This window comes from Falco punctatus, assembly GCF_963210335.1.
Source record: "Falco punctatus genome assembly, chromosome: 2".
Lineage (NCBI taxonomy): Eukaryota > Metazoa > Chordata > Aves > Falconiformes > Falconidae > Falco > Falco punctatus.
The window spans coordinates 17,673,711-17,691,628 of record NC_137581.1 but is presented as its reverse complement, the minus strand read 5'-3'; the positions used below and the strand labels follow the sequence as shown (position 1 = coordinate 17,691,628).

Here is a 17,918-nt window from a genome sequence, read left to right as displayed (position 1 = left end):
GGAAGAGCTTGACCCTAAACTTAATTTTTTGACTGGTATTGTTTTGACTGTTCCACTTCTATGAAACTGATCATATTTTTTATTTTAGAGTAAACTTTACAGACTGAGCTTTAACTACTGGGCACTGGTCTACACTTTACAGGGAGGGGACTGTAAGGAAGAAAAGTTGTAACTGGTTTTAAAGATAATTGTTTCAAAGCAGTAATTCCTGAATTATCTGTGATAGTCATTTGCAGTGTAGCAAAACTGATGTTACACAGCTCTGCTTCCAAGACTATACTAACTGTCAATAACTCTTCAAGTAAATTCTAAGACAGACATGATGTGTTCTCATATATTAATTATACACAATTATGCCATCTGCTAATAAGAAAGTAATACCAATGTGGTCGTGTTGGTTGATGTGAGTTTATCAGTATTATGCATGTTTGGGCTCAGTCCTGAGGTCAGGTAACCACAGCTCACCCACCTGCAGCCCAGTGACTGAGCTGTTGTAGTTGTCTGTGTGCATGCTGCTATCCAGTGTCCACTGTGGAGCACTGTCATTTGCCAGCTACTGCTTTCATGGAGTTTGCAAATGAAGCATTGTTGCAGTTGTTCCCCTGTGGGAAAGGCCCTGGGTGTCCTGGTGGCCAGCAAACAGGACATGGGCCAGTGGCGAGTCCTGGCAGCAAAGATGGCAAGGGCAGCCTGGGCTGTATGAGCAGGAGCAGAGATACATATTGAAAGGACTCATGATCCCCCTCTACTCAGTACTCGTTAGTCCAGATCTGGATTACTGAACCCAATGTTGGGAGCCCAAAGCCATAGAGAAGTTGATAAACCAGAGGGAGTTCAGCTGAGGCCACAAAGATGGTAGGGGCTAGTGTACCTGCCCTGTGAGGAGAGGCTGGAGGAAGGAACTGGGCTTGTTCAGCCTGCAGCTGTGATGGCTTTGAGAGGACCTAACAGCAGCCCCACTGGGGGCTACTGAGCTCTGGGGAGGTCCTCCAGGAGAGGGAGCTGGGCTCTTCACAGTGATGCAGCATGGGAGGGGAAGAGACAGCTGGCCTAAGTTGAAACAGGAGATGTTCAGACTGGGTATTTTTCCCCATCAGAACAATCAGGCAGAGTCAGATTGCCCAGAGAAGCAACCTGTGTGCAGTCTCTCTCCTTGGAGGCTTCTAACCCAAGCTGGGTAAAGCTATGAGCAACCTGGCCTGCATGACCAGGCAACCTATGGGGTCTCTCCCAGCTTGAAAGCCTCTCTGATTCTGGCCCAGCTAATGTAAAGCAGCTGTTTTGCTTTTTTGCTAGTTGAGTACTGAGCTTTTTTTTCCCTGAACTTTTGTATAGCACTCACAACACTTGGGGCTGTACTTTTTGTGATGCTGAAACCCTCTTTGCTCTTCCATTTGAGGTCTTGGTAGGCTGCTGAAGTTGAGGTCGAAGGCATGAAAGATGGCATTATGGTTCATAGTAAGTTTTCTTTCAGCAGGTAATATACAGTATAAACCTGTGACATTTTTATGGGATTATGCAGTTAGAGAGACTTTCTTCAGCAGGAGGCACAACACTGAAATCTGACCTTGTGTGACATTTACAGATGTGTTTTACCTTCCATGTCAGGGGAATACGGTAAGGTGATAGTCTGCCCACATTGTGGTCTGGACTATTGTATCCTGCTGACTTAAAATCCTTTTGGAGGTATATGCATTTTATGTCTGTCTTTTCTATCTCAAACTATTAAACAGATTTGGTATATTCTATGAAACAGCTAACATGTTTTAGTTTAGAGATGATTGTGTTTCACTGACATTCAAAATGCCTTTTTTTGGTGTCAGGTGCCTTATTCTGCAAGATGCTAGGTGCTGTCAGGGAGGTTCTGAGGGCCTTTACCTGTTGCTGGGAAGAGATGGTACTTGGCACTTTGCACATTTGGTCATGGAAAGAATTTAGAACATATTAAATTTTAAATATGTCCAGTATTACCTTTTTTTGTTGTTTGCATTTTGAAATAATTGAATTCTAACTCTCAGAAACAAATGTTATGAGTGATAAGCAGGACTCATGCAAAGCAAAGAATTTTCACGTTATCACATGCATATAAATATTACAAAATTTTAAAATTTTAGACACTCACTACTTATTTCACCATGACACAAAGTATGTGTTTTAAGAAATAATTATGAATACTTTTTCATCTTCAGAGTGCTTTAAAATTATTATGTTAGTCCTGGTCCCTTAGCATGGCTGAGTAATGTGCAGCCTGTTTATTCAGTGATACCCTTACAGTATATGTGTGTTGGGGGCAGACTGAACTCTTGGGTTTACAGTATAGGGATAACATCTAGATGTTACTGTCTTGGGGAATTATTAAAGTAGAATTTGTTGAAAATAAGTTTGTACAGACTTACTCTTGGAAAAACTCACCTTTTAAAGAATGAATTTAAGTTCATAACAAAAAAAAAATCAACATGAACAAAACACTGACATAATTTAAAAGGTTCTTTCCCTCTTATCTGGAACAGGTAAATAATTAGTGGAGTCTGTGTAATTAATTCTCACATATGCAGTTATTTTTCTGGTTGAATAAGGGTTAGTGAGAGCTGCTTCTATGCAAGAAGGCCATAATCACTGGGGTATGTACCTAAAGCAATTGGCATTGCTGAGACAAGAGACAAGAATGAATCTGACTGTGATGGAGGCTGGAGAAACTGTTGAACCAAATCTGGCTTTCAGTTTATTTACATGAATGGTAACAGGGGCTTGCTGTCTAGGGCTGGAAGAAAGTGGTTTTTTAAAGGTGCTTGGAAGCAACTTCCTGCTCTCTTACCTTAGATAATGCCGACATGAATTACCTCTCTTAACTGCCCTCTGCTAACTGCCCCTAACTGCCTCTAAAATAGTCATTTGGCATTTCTTACTCATCAGAAGACAGCAAATTCTGAGATCATTAGTCAGCTTGGAAGACTGTGAGCAGGTGCCTTGCACTGTGGTCCTGGTCCTTGCACCGCTCACAGGAAAGTGCTGACTGCAAGCTGTATGTTCAGCTCGATGCATGTGATCTATCATGTATGAATACTGGAATTTTCCTCCTGTGAAGTCATCACTAAAGTGTGACACAATATTTCTGTAGTGGAAGGACCTGATTGTCTTATCTCCTCACTGAGTTGTTCCTGCCAGACATCAATAGAACTCTTCCTGCTTTAATCCACTGTAATTAAGGGAGCCACATCCGTCATGCTCACATACTGTAAACCATGTCTGACACCAGATCAATGGCAAGCTTTCCTTTGCGGTGACAGCTTCTGAGACTGGAATGTTTAATTTAATTTGGTATCCTTACCAAAATAGTCCAGAGAGCTTTATGACAGACTGATTTCTTTAATAGGTGCATGCATACTTTTAAAGTGTCCTTCATAAGCATATAGAGTCATAGAATCATTCAGGTTGGAAAAGACCTTTAAGATCATTGAGCCCAACCATTAACCCAGCATTGCCAAGTCCACCACTAAACCATGTCCCTAAGCACCACATTTACACGTCTTTTAAATACCCTCAGGGATGGTGATTCAACCACTTCCCTGGGCAGCCTGTCCCAATGCTTGACAGCCCCTTTAGTGAATAAATGTTTCCTAATATCTAATCTAAACCTCCCCTGGCACAATTTGAGGCTGTTTCCTCTTGTCCTATGACTTGTAACTTGGGAAAAGAGACCAACATCCTACCTTGCTACACCTGCCTTTCAGGTAGCTGTAGAAAGTGATAAGATCCCCTGAGCCTCCTTTTCTCCAGGCTAAACACTCCAGTTCCCTCAGTTGTTCCACACAACACTTGTTCTCCAGACCCTTCACGAGCTTCATTGCCCTTCTTTGGACATCCTCTACCACCTCGATGTCTTTCTTGTAGTGAGGGGCCCAAAACTGGACCCAGTATTTGAGGTGCAGCCTCACCAGTGGTGAAGACAGGGGGACAATCACTTCCCTGGTCCTATCATCCAAAGGACAAACAAGTGACTGTATATTGGAAGTTGGAAAAATCAAAAAAGAAATCCTAGCTTCTAAAGAGAGCCTTTATAAGGTTCCTAGGTGGAAATAAAATGTTTCAAAGAATAAGTGCTGGTATGTTTTATCCTGTTGACAGGACACAGCTGGCTAGCTAAGCTGTGTTCAGAGCAGATTGGTGGTGTTAGTTTGAATTTATTTTAGAAATAATTATAAGGAAAATATTCCTATGATGAAGTATATTATGTGAATGACTACCACATTTCTTTATCAGGTGACTACAAATTTATGCTGAGGTATGTTAGAGAGAAAGATTATATCTGAAGAGATTTCTTGTTTAACCTTGGGTGAGTTTTTATTCTTTCTGTGCCTCAGTTTCCCATCTGTATAATGGAGATAACAAGGTTTTTTAAAATACTTTAAAACATATGTCATGCTATTCAGATTTTAACCTTCTTAAAGCAAAGATGCTTTCATACCATTTGTACATTCAGCATTTTGAGCAACGACAGATAAATCTTGTTTGGGACTGCTTTTGTCCCCATCATTTAAAATAGTTTGATTTCAAGTAAGATTAGAGTGTGCATTTTAACTGAATTGCAGCTAGTCAGAATAAAGCTGAAGAATTCCAGGTAGTTGCAAATGAAAATGCTGGCAACAGGAAAATATGGATGAAAACTATTTTTGTTAGTTTGTAAATCCTTCTGTAAAGAATGTATTTTGGGATGTAAAGCCTTCATGACCTGTCTCCTGCATATCTTTTGGGCAGGTCAATATTATTGAGCTTTATGAAGTGATAAAGAAATGCTCAGTTTTCATTTTTCAACCCCACTGTGTACTTGATATATCACATGATGTTTCTCACATCCCAAATGCACAAACTAGATAAAAATTTTACCTTCACCTTCACCTCACCTCCTCCAAATACTTTTCCCAAACACTGCACACAATTATTGTAGCTTTTTTGGACATGAACTATTTTTCACTTTTATTTCAGTCCTTCATAAAAAAAAAAAAAAAAAAAAAAAAAAAGGGAGTTACCTGTTTACTTTTAAATGGCACCAGTATTTCCTTTGGAGCCTATTTCATCTTGCTGAGGAACTCTAATCTGTCAGAACTTTGACAGTAAAACTAATGAAAAGTAACCTAAATTCATAAATACCCTAAAAAAAAATCTGTTGTGCAAAATTTGCAAAGCAGATGTTCACACCCAGTCTTTAACAACATGGAAGAAATGTTGTCTTTGAAAGCCTATTTGTGTATTAGACTGCAATATCTAAATTGTATATACTGCAGCACCATGCTATATATACTGCATAAATAATACTTGCAACATCTTGGTTGCACAGCCTGAAGTTACAAATGCACTTATATCAGGTAGATGTTTCAAGAAGGGGGCCTGGAGAAATAATTGCACCTATCTGAATTCCCATTGCTTAAGATACAGAAAAAATATTATTTTCCATTATTTTATTCAAGAAATCAATTTATACAACAGAATTCTTTTTCATCTGTTACAAAAATTTGGCTCCTAAAATCTTACTACAATTATCTTATTTTCCTTAGAAATGCACAGCAGACGTCAGTGGCTGCTAAGTCAGCACCCCATGTGCACTCAAATGTATTGCAACAATTTTTCTTGTTAGGCATTCTTAACTTGCAGGTTGATAATAATGCTTGTCCTCTTGGTGTTGCTTCTGAGAGTGCTGTGAGGACTACGTTATTTCTAAATGAGTATCTTTCTGGGTATCTTCCGTTAGGTGGTGAGGATTGCCGAATCCCCCGGGGATAAGTTATGTGGAATCCTGGCCCACAGCCCTGTCCTGTCACAGAGATAAATCATGTTTCTGGATTCAGCATCCCCAAGACACTGAGGAGGAGGTGGAATCCATTGTTCGTACAAGGGTTCATAGAGCTCTAGCTCTTGGTGACATTTGCTTGCCACCACCAGAAAAGCTGTGTGCTGTAGGCTGCTTTATATAGAGCAAATCACTTCATGCCTAAATATATCATGCAGGGCTGCTCCCTCATGTAGTGCAAAGGGCATAATTCTATAAAAGTATTTTGTTCTCTGTACTTTTATCAAAGTTGAAGATCTGTGTTTCCTTTATGAAACTTAAGACAATCTCAGCTCTTACCTATATTCTGTAGTTAAAGAGGAATAAATTTGGGATAATTCTGGTAACTATTAAATAATAACAGCACACCACTGCTGAGAAATACTGTATTTGAAGAAGGCAGGAAATAAGTTGAAAGGAGATGCCAGGACAGATCTTAGTCTACTTGAGATTAGACCAGGTGATGTAATTGGGAAAAAAATGGACAATGATTTGGCACACTGACTGCTTGGCAGGTGTTTGAGAACTGTAAATGCTTATATATTGAAAGTATATCAATTACTGCCACTTTCCTTTTCCTTTGAGCTAAGAACTGCAGACAGTCATTAGGTTGCAACTAATTTAGGATACACAGCCTGATTTATAATTAAAGTTGTTGGTTTACAAATGGTGTAAAAGGAAATGTTACGTGGCCCAGAGGACTGGTGATACTAATGGATTTTAATAATAATTGGAACTCTGTCCTGGGGGGGGTCTAAGCTATACACACAGGACTCCTATTATTTAGCAGATGTTACAGCACACTGGCAATACAAAAGTTATCCAAACAAAAATCACATAAATCATGTGATTTCAAAAGAGAGATGAAGACATCTAAATTAGGAAAAGACAAATGTTTATACCAAATGGCCTTAGACGTCCCACTCTTCTCAAATCAGAGCTATTTATTGTTAGAAAGCAGATGAACTACCAGTAGATAGTGAGCAGTTTGAAATTATGATGTACAATAACATCTTGTAGCAGTCTATTTATAAAGCAGAAGACATTCTGGCCATGATTCATTGACTAAATGTAGGTGTTTGTCTTTATTTTAGATGCTGTGGGGTATCTTGTGAGGCCTCTGTCAAACCCTCAAAAATGTGTGGGTCTCCCTTAAGTCCCATATTTTGGCACATGTAACTATCTCTTAGTTCTTTTGTAGATGTTTTGAATGCCTTATGAACACTCCAGTAGCATTAGATTTCTATATTTAGTCAGCTGAATTGAGCCCTTTATGTATGAAAGGAATTATGAGAGTTTTGCATTTCATGGGAAAGGTTTTTAGATTTCATTACAATTTTATTCTTTCCAAAAAGTGAAGTTCTGCTCCCTCTGTCAATTCAAAGACATACATGCTTATTTTAATGCAAAAGCAAATGAAAAAAAAACTGTTTTCACTGCTGTTTGATCTCGAGAGATAACATGAAACAAGCTGGATCTGCCTTATTTTTAGGAATCACCAACCTAGTTATTGCAGTTTTCATTTAATAAACCCTGTGCAAATATAAGAAGTGAGGTTTCCAAGATGTCATGGGGACATAAAATTATGTTGGTCTTGGTTCAGACAGCTTGGCTTTGCCTGCAGAATTGACTTCTACTGAAGGTGCTATATGGAAGGAAGAAAAAGAACATTCATTGCCTGTTCTTAATATCTCAGCTAAGCTTACTGTGTCAGCACTTTGGAGCAGAATCTTTTACACATATGATAAGCACAGGTGATCAGGTCCACACCAAGAGGAGGTAATTACAACGATATTTAGATGCATTATTTGTCAGAGGGCACCCTCACTTTAACAAGAAAATACCTCAGTAAAATTGGATAAAACAAATATTACAGGTGAAGGAGTGTGAGGAATTATTTTTAACAATAACTCTCATTTTTATTTTATGAAATCTTGAAAGATGCAGGCCCTGTATGTCACTGTAAGAGAAGTGTAGTATAAATTTTACAATAGTGTCAAAACCCAATGTAAAAGCATAAAATGATATTCTTGTATTTATATTAAAAAACACTAAAAAGGGTAATATAAAAATACTGTTTGGATTCCTGGGATGATATAAATTCACTATCATAATGAAGTAAGATCAAAGTCCTTTATACAGTAATTACATACTGGTACTAGGCTCACTTACAAGCCAAATGATTCAGCTAATGTACCTTTGGCATTAGCCTGTACACATCAAACCCTTTTTTATTGAGAGGATAAACATTGCTTTCACTACCATCTTAAATTATGCTTGCAAATTCTGAACTACCACCTGGTTTTCTGTACAAAAGACTGTTTAAGGAAAACATCTTGTTCACGCCAAAAATCTGATAATCCAAAACCATTTAAGAGATATTTGCTATAATTGAAGATGGCAATTTCTGCTTCTGTGCAGAGTATGAATTCTGGAATTGCATATTGAATTGTCCTATGCCCTTAATGTTTGATAATTACAGATTCTTAATAGGTGTCCCAGAAAAAAAAGGTTATGTTCCTGTGCCAAAGGAATCAGATGCTGGCCATTCTGCAAGCATTGTCTCCAGATTTACTTCAAGGAAAAACTGAATGGCTTGTAGCTGCTTCTGCATGCCCTAGAAGTTAATGGATTACTTTGATGTTTTTATCACATTATTAATTTTCTATTTGTTTCTGAAGGGCCTATGATTTGTGATTTTCTTTATGGGAACAGATTCTGATCACATTTTTTCACTTAGTAATGTACAAAATACTTAGAAATACTGTTAAATATTTCACATTTTGTAGTGGGTTCACAGTTCACAGAAAAGAAAATGAAGGAAGACTTTTTACTAGTACATTATTACAAGATGACGTCATCTGTTTCTTCTCTAGTTCAGTGAAATACTTAATTTGAACTTTGAGTCTGCTTAAAGACTTTGGTAATTTTGGATCTGGCTCACAAGTATAGGATCTCTTCTCTAAATGTCTTTGAGATACATTTTCAAAGGATAATAATAGACCTTATATAGTATTTTTGTCATAGATCCCAAAGTGCTTTGTAGTGGAGGTGCACTGCAATATTTTCATGCTATGGTTGCTTTGCTTCAATTTCCTCCTACAATATTGTTTTGCTGATTGATTGGATACCAAGCAAAAATGGATTAAAAATCAAATATAAGAATAAATGCAGTTTATTATTTTATACTATAAAGGAAAATAGCATGCAATATGATAAAAGGAAACAGTACTAGTTATTATGCACAATATGATAAAAGAGCAATAGAAGCAAAGCATGAAATCATTACTGCAAAGCATTACAAAGAAAAGGATACATCACCAATTACCACCTTAACATCATCCATATACTTGGTGACAAACAAAACCAGCTTACACATGTAGTGTATGCAAACTTTTAAGTTTAGGCTAAGTGCAGGCATGCACTACGTCATGATTTGTAAGGTTCACACATGCCAGGGATGTTGACCAGATGCCTGAGTGTGGTGGAGTTACTGTCATACCATAGCTGCACACAATATTTATTGTCTGGATGTTCCTGCTCATATCTTGCTTGTTTGGGGAGTGGGGGCTCAAGACAAACTCCCTGAACTCGCTGTCCAAGTTAAGAGATCCCTAATTAAAGACAAAGGCTTTTTCATAAGCACTAATCTATTTAATAAGTTTTCACTACAAATGTGCATATTTAATTTCTGTCCAGTATGGACTAGAATAAAAAAGACATTGTAAGAAAAAACATCAAAAAGAAACTAAGAAAAAAAATCCATGTGTTAGAGTAAGACATGTGATTTGTTCTCTCAAAGCAGTGGATTAAGTGGTAGGAACACAGCAGACCACTTTCTAAAAGGAAAGCAAATTAAGACTGATGAATTTTTAGAATTTCATTCAGTGTATTAGTAGAAGATTGGTAAATAGCAGAAGCTCAAAATAACAATGACTTCACTTGGGAGAATGTGGGATGAATTTTGGTTTATTTTGTATCACTACCATTTAGCGAAGTGTCTTGGTGAAACTAAGGAAGACTTCTTCCTACTTTCTGATTTCAAGCTAGTGCCCATGAGGAAGCCCTGTCTATGATTGTTGGGGTCACACATGAGTTCACATATGGGAGTTCAGTGGCCTCTGCATTTGGAAGTGCTGGGCACACATATAGATATCAAATCATTTTTTTCTGGGCAGCTGAATGAAAATGTTGATTAGAGGTCCATAGTGAAAAGGAAGGAATGGAAATGCCAGCTTTTCAGAAAGGAATAGCAAATAATTGATTTTGATGAACAGAAGTTGGCTCATATTTTCAGTGCCATCTTAAATTTAAATTATTCCACTGCAAAATCAAAATGAAAACAAAATGAAGATGCAGAGAAAGAATTTAATGTGAGACAAGTTTGAAAAGATTAGACTGTTTATGCAGATGTATAACCTGAAGTTTTATGCAGATGTATAACCTGAAGTTTAAAAAGAATATTATTTTGAAGATTTTATTTGTCTTTTCTCAAAAGAAAAAACAAAGGAAAAACTTAATACGTTGGAACTGGAAATTATACCAAATGCAATTTTTAAATATAATAATTAGCCTGTGGAAGTCTAAAAACGTGGTAAAGTATGTACTATAAAGACAATGGGAATTTTTTCAACAAATGGTTTTTCTATCTGTAAGTGAATAAGCCAAACATTTACTGTAGCAGTTAGGGAGGAGCTTCCTCAAAGCCATGTTTTCTCATGATTTTCCATCAGATTTCATGTTTTTTCTATAGCATCTCATAGCAATCACTGCTGAGACAAGATTTCAGAGCAGCTGAATAGCAATCTGATGCAGTCTGACATTTTCTCTCTTTGTGATGATGATGGTCATTTCTATTGTCTCTTGAAAGCTGAACAGATATCAGTACAGAGAAAAGGGGGTATGGAGAAACTCCACGGAAAATATTGAAAAGATTGGGAACATTTATATGGTAGTAAATGAAAAGGTTATGATGAAATACGTACCGAGTTAATGTTACCTAAGTGTGTGTTTCTGTTCATCATTTGTTAGGAGAGGCAGGAATAAGTAAAAATACAGACTAAGTGTTTTGTGCAGCTTCACACAAGCACATCATTGAAGCCAAAAGCATTGTAGAAATACAGAAAAAAGTAGATTTGTATAATAGGAATTGAAATAAAGATTTTTGATTTAAAGAAAACCCATCATGCTTCAAGCAAAAATTGGCCTTTTATTGGTGAGTCTTAGGAGGAGACTTCCTTGATAGGTACATTGCACTTGTTTGTTTTAGAATGTTGTTTGACTTAAATTTTCTCAGTAACTCATAGTGTCTATTATTAGAGAGAAAATTCCCGACTAAGGTGGACCAGCAGTTTGGTTGAGCTTGGGCATGTCTATTTTCTACTCTGAGCTAATCTAATTTTCTGCTGGTACTGTGTGTAACAATCCAAAGCTAAAAAATGTTTTTTTGAAGTAGTGGCACATCCTCGAGTCAGGTCATTTACCTGGATTTCGTAGGATAGTTCATGTTGCTTGGAGTCAGTACTTTGTGTGCAGATTGAACAGCCAGTCCTCCAGGGCGGACGACCACACAAATCTAAGACAATTAACAAAACTTTAGGCTGAATACTAAGATACAACTCCCCTTAACGGTAATGAGGCGAGGCTTACATATGTAGCAGTAAAATACCCGAGTGATCAGTTCTGCATACCCTATTTTCAGTTAGTGGCCACAGGGCAATTGACTGGTTTACTGTACTTTTATGATACACATTAAAGACAGCTCACCCGTGCTGTTGCTTTGGGTGGTTTTGTGGGATGTTACATACTTCTGTAACAGTATTTGGTCATTTGTACAAATAGCCCAGGGGTGTGTGATACTGTCCTGTTCCCATACTTTCAGGGCCTGTGCAGTTTTACAGCCTTGGGTGCCCCCAAGGCTGTAATTATGACAACGTTGTTGGTATGGGTTAGAATTCAATTCTTTTTGGCTTATAGTGAATGTTTTTATAGAAGCTATTACAATACTAAGTTATGCAGACAAAGTGGTAATGAGTCAGGAACTGGCACACTGTCCTCTGAGTCAGGATATTAGGGGGCATTGTGTACCAGAGGTACTTTCTTTTGGCTAGCTGCAGATCTGACCATCTGTGGTCATAAAAGATCCTGGGAATATTTTTGTAATAACCTAGTTTAGTGACCAAATTTGATTATGAGTAATGGCATTTGAATGAACTTTCCCAAATTATTACTATTACTTGTTTTATAAAATATGCTTTGTCATGTTGTCCTGTTTATATATGTAATTTTATGCATTTTAATCTGCTATTAATTATATCAAAGGCCCAAACAAAGCTATTGTTGCAAATAATTTGCAAAGCTGTGGAACTCTCAGATCCCTTGTGAATACTGATCCTTTTAACTATGCCTGTGGGCATAAGCAGTTCAGGCGCTGACTTGAGATGATCAAAGGTTGTCTGTAAACAACAGATGCATGACTTCTTCTGTCCTGTTACGCCTCATGGGCTTGAAAGTCACTAACCACACTGTTCTTCCACATTTAAAAGCCTACAAGCAATCTAAACAAACAATGAGAATTTCAGTAATCTACTGGGATCTTATGTTACAAAGCATGCTGAACACACATTGAAATAAAAGGCCTGTTGTATTCTTAGGAAATAAATAACTGCCCTTCATTTCATTTCTATTAGAATTCAAGATAAATTTTAAGGTGTTTGAGTAGTTAACTGAAATGTGATTTGATTTGATTTCAATACACTGAAGGAACTATGTTGTTAATTCCTATATTAATTTCCTTTGAAAACTCTTGCTGGATATTTTTAATTCACATACAGCTGGCATATACTTTTCCTTCTATTACAGTTTAGAACAATACAAACATACCTGGTCAATTTTGTAACCCTACTATGTGATATAGTGATTATATACAGCTGAAATTTAACAAAGCATGTCTTCCCTAAGATAAGACAGAGGAAAATGTTTAATAACTATCTCAAAATTATTTTTTCTAAGTTATCATTAAAATGGTAAATAACAAACTGGAGTAGAATTTGATAGACATTTGCATCCAGGGGCTTCCATCACTGATATTTTTTCATCCCTTCAGCCTTATCACCTCTAGTAAATCAAAACCTTTTGAACTTCTGTGATGGAGACCTGAAGTGGCAGTGTGAGATAGATACCACAGAGCTGTCCCATCCACTACCAGTTTAGATTGCTCTAAGAGACAGGGTTGTTTTTTAAAAGTGGGTGAGTGTAGAAGCCTAAGATGGAAAGGTTTTGCTTTCCTTTGCAGGCCACAAAAAAGAAGTAATTACTCCTTTGTATCTTCTGGAAGTGCTCAATAGTTATAATGTGAAAAGTATATTGTCTGAAAAAAACGCCAAAACACACTCCCCCAACTACTGAAGTGTCATCTGACTGCAGGGCTTTACATTGCTTATTGTGGACCAAAGGCCTGACTTGGAGTCCCATAGCTTACTCTTCAAGCTGGGGAGAGCTGGATCCCTCACAGAAGCAGTGAACTGAGGGGCTGTAGAAGCAGGAGCCTTCTTGGTGGCTAGGTCAACAATGAAAAGGGTGCACCCGTGGCTGGGTGCATTCACACAGCAGACTGCATGTGACATGCAAAAGTCAGGGAAATTATAATGTATCTTGACTTCCAGCAGTGAAAAGGACAAGCAAGTGTAAATCCCACAAGTAACTGCCTGGGACAGCAGGCTGAAGGCATGAGGACTTAAAATGACACACAGAAATAGATTCTAGGGTTATGCCCAACCACCAAAGAAAACAGAAATCCTATGGGCAGGTATCCAGTCAAAAAGCTACTCTCACTGACTTGGAAAAATAGTGGGCAACTAGAGGACAAAGGGAAAATGTGACACAGTAGCAATATTATGTTGTTGATATCAGTGTCTCATTGTCCCATAGGTTTGAAGTTTGAGGAAATGCAAGAAAAGTTTGGTGAGGAATTCTTCAATATCTGCTTTGATGAGAATGAAAGAGTTCTTCGAGCTGTAGGTGGGACCCTTCAAGACTTCTTCAATGGCTTTGATGCTTTGCTGGAGCACATTAGAACTTCATTTGGAAGACAGGCCACCCTGGAATCCCCTTCTTTCCTATGCAAAGAGCTCCCTGAAGGCAATCTCATGCTTCATTATTTTCACCCACATCAGATTGTGGGATTTGCAATGATGGGAATGATAAAGGCAGCAGCAAAGAAGATCTACCGTTTGGAAGTGGAAGTAGAACAGGTCGCTAACGATAAGCTGTGTTCAGAGGGGACAAACCCAAGTAACTGCAGCTGTCTGACTTTCCTTATCAAAGAACATGAAAATGCAAATATCACAAAAGCACTTCCACCAGGAACTTCCCAGTCCCCCTTAGACCTGAGGATTAGCATCAGCACCTTCTGCAGAGCTTTCCCCTTTCACCTGATGTTTGATCCAAACATGCTAGTTCTCCAGCTTGGAGAAGGTCTTAGGAAGCAGCTCAGATGTGACACTCATAAAACTCTGAAATTCCAAGACTGCTTCGACATAGTTTCTCCTAAGATCAGTGCCACATTTGAACGAGTTCTCCTGAGATTATCTACTCCCTTTGTAATTCGGACCAAGCTTGAGGATTCTGGCTCTGAAAATAAAGATAAGGTAAGAACATTAATTTGGAAGGGGATGTGTGTATATGTGTACGATGGGAGAGGATTATTTACTCAGAAGCAGCTCAAGTCCTGTGTACTCTGAAAAGCTCACTTACGCCTTGTGAACAGGGGCTAAGTGGTATTTCCCAGCCAAGTGAATATTTTCTGAAATTATTTATAACCTTTGCCTGTGATGCTGTAGCAGATCGTGACATTGCCGTTCAGAAAATTGTGCACTTGGAGTTGAATAGTATAGCTTAAATCAAAAGGTTAAGGAATTTTACAAAATGCCCATATCTAATCCTTAATTTTACTCCAGTTGTATTATGATACGAATAATAGTAATTAAGCCATTTACTGGAGAATAGCTTTGAATATGCTTTCTGAAAGACTCTCACTGCAGGGTTCACACTACCACTTGATTATATCCTACTTCCCTATTTTGAAACGCTGCTTTCCTTTGTTTTTGTTCTTATCTCTCACTCTGCACTCAAGGGAACCAGAGCTGTAAGTGGTACCAAATGTTACTTATGCCAGTTTTAATGCTTCCTAGTAATTTAAACAGGCACTTGTCCTCCTACACTGCCTCTTCCCTCAGCGTTTTAGAAGAGAGCTACCTTAAGTAGTGAGGCCTATGTTAAGTTCAGTGCATCCCAGGTGAGTTAGGTGAGTTAGAGTGGACCTCTCCAAAGGCTGAATGGAGTTTGTCTCATTGCATATCCTTGAATTATGGGAAAACTCTTTGGTGTGAATCTGGGTTCCAGCTTTATGCACCAAAGTACTTCTACTTAATGCTTACATTGAAAGCCTGTGTGTGGGTGCCTTGGAAATACTGCTGCCCTAAGTGAAGGAATTACAGAATTTCAGGGTTTTTAAGAGATAGCACCCAAAAATAGTCAGTCTCCATCACACTGGATACTCGGACACCTACGTTCTGCCTCTGGATGCCACATTTATGGTTTAGATGCTCTGGATATAGTTTGAGAAATTCCACCTCTGTTTTGCTTCCTACACTGACCCAGCATTTCAGAAAGACTCCTGTGGAACTGCATATGCTGTTCTGGGTTCTTTCCCACTCATCAAGGTGATCAGCTCCTGTGCAGGCATGCTCAGCTACGGAGTGGGGGATCGCGGTGTACAGGGAGGTTTCCTGAGAAGGGGAGAACCCAGGAGAGTGCAGAGACCTGCCAGGAGCCGGCAGCTCACACGAGAGCAGCTCACAAGGTGGGGGTGGGGCCGGAGGTGGCTGCAGCCACCTCCAGTCCCACAACGGGCAGCCTGGAGGAGCAAGGCAACCTGGAGTGCTGAGCAGGCAAACAAGGTGTGAGGCAGCAGCCAGGGCATGGGTGGCAGTTGGTATGGCAGTTGATGTAGGAGGGCGCTGCTTCAAAGGAGGGACATTACACTGGCTGAGTGGAGAGGCTTGAAGTACACATAACGCATCAAGTGGGCACCATTCTGTGACCATCTGCATGGGTCAAGGGTGCTCATCCTATCTGACCCTCATGGCAGGATGGGGGGCACTCATCTGAGAGCAAAGGCTGCAGCTCTGGCAGGGGAGTCTGCACCATCTACCCCAGTGGTGGCCAATGCCTCCACCCAGAGCTGCTGAAGCGACAGGCTGCAGTGCAGACCTTGGGCTGCAGGAAGTGCCCAGACCTTTCTCCTGGTGCCGGGGCAGGCAGCAGACCTGCCGGCAAAAGGTGTGCCCAGGTGGAGGAGCTCCTGCAGCAGGTAGCTGAGCTGCAGGAGGAAGCGAGAAGGCTACATAGCATCAGGGAGGCTGAGAAGGAGTTAGAAAGCTAGTTCCAAGCATGGTCTGCAGTGGACCTACAGCCAAACATTGATGAGAAGCTCAACATGACCAGGCAGCGTGCACTTGCAACCCAGAAAGCCAGACATATCCTGGGCTGCATCAAAAGAAGTGTGGCCAGCAGGTCAAGGGAGGTGATAGTCTCCTCTCTGCTCCTCTCTTCTGAGACCCCACCTGGAGTACTGCATCCAGCTTTGGGGTCCCCAACATAAGAAGGACATGGACCTGTTGGAGTGAGTACAGAGGAAGGCCACAAAGATGATCAGAGAGCTGGAGCACCTCTCCTAAGAAGACAGGCTGAGAGAGTTGGGATGGTTCAGCCTGGAGAAGAGAAGGCTCTGGGGAGACCTTGTAGCAGCCTTCCAGTACCTAAAGGGGCCTACAGGAAAGCTGGAGAGGGACTTTTTACAAGGGCATGTAGTGATAGGACAAGGGGGAATGGCTTTAAACTGAAAGAGGGTACATTTAGATTAGATACAAGGCAGAAATTCTTTACCGTGAGGGTGGTGAGGCACTGGCACAGGTTGCCCAGAGCAGCTGTGGCTGCCCCATCCCTGGCAGTGCTCAAGGCCAGGCTGGATGGGGCTGTGAGCAACCTGGTCTGGTGGGAGGTGTCCCTGCCCATGGCAGGGGGGTTGGAGTTAGATAATCTTGAAGGTCCTTTCCAACCCAGACCATTCTATGATTCTATGATTATTCAAAATACAGCCACTTTTGACAGCAGTTTTGACATGACAGTCATGTTTCCAGCCCCTCTTTGTCACTGCTCTTCAGCATCAATAAACATGTTTCTGCTGCATTTTTCCACTGGAAACAACATGTTCCCCTGTAAGGGCTCTTTCTGAGAAAGGGCTATGTTGTCTGGGTGCAGGTTGCAGAGCTATTATGCCACACTTGTCTGTAATGAGGGACGTGCCCAAAGCCCCCAGTGAGGGGTGTGCCCAAAGCTTCCCACATTTTAAGAACAGGGGAAGAAGAGACCTCCTTATATGAGCATGGAGGAAGTAAACAGCTTGGTGGAGTGTGAACTGGCTGTAAAGGTGCTTTGCTGCACATAGGCGTATTCTAGGGCAGAACTTAGATGGATAAGTGATTGTATATAATCAGCAAATTATGTATGTAATGAAGGATGTCACTTGGGGTCCAGTGCCTTCATATGCCACAAATGGTGCCCGAACAGAGACTTGAGGAAAAAGAAAAAAAGAAACTGGTGGTATAGCCCAGCTGAACCAGGGAAGACTGATATGTGAAGATAGATACACAAGCACTCTCATCACCACTGCAGGATGGTAGTTGAGCGGCTGGGAGCCATGGGACAGTCATTAATATGGGAATAGAAAAATCAGGAACAGAAAAATCATATGGATGTTTTGGACCAAATCGCCCCCCACCCACAGATTTTGCATTTTGGGCAAAACTGACTGAGTCATCACATTCTGGTGAGTTGTCTGAGATTATAGTCTTTTGAAACAAACATTCCATTGGTAATTGTGTTTATCCTTTTGCAACAATAGGATATCATATCCAGTAGAGGCTGTATGAGTATCACTCATGTATTTGCAGCAAGGAGCAAGAGAAAAACCTGAATCTTTTCTGTGCTGTTTTGCAACTATGACTAGATCTGTAGATTTAAGTTGTACTGT

General features: G+C 39.8%; 1 protein-coding gene across 1 annotated transcript in view; it reads left to right on the top strand.

Annotated features, from left to right (window-relative positions):
* GUCY1A2 (guanylate cyclase 1 soluble subunit alpha 2) overlaps positions 1 to 17,918 on the top strand; it is a 178,632-nt gene that overhangs the window by 21,714 nt on the left and 139,000 nt on the right. Inside the window, exon 4 of the mRNA XM_080377075.1 lies at positions 13,754 to 14,472. Within this exon, the coding sequence (XP_080233201.1) occupies positions 13,754 to 14,472 (719 nt within the window). The remainder of the gene's footprint in view (positions 1 to 13,753; positions 14,473 to 17,918) is intronic.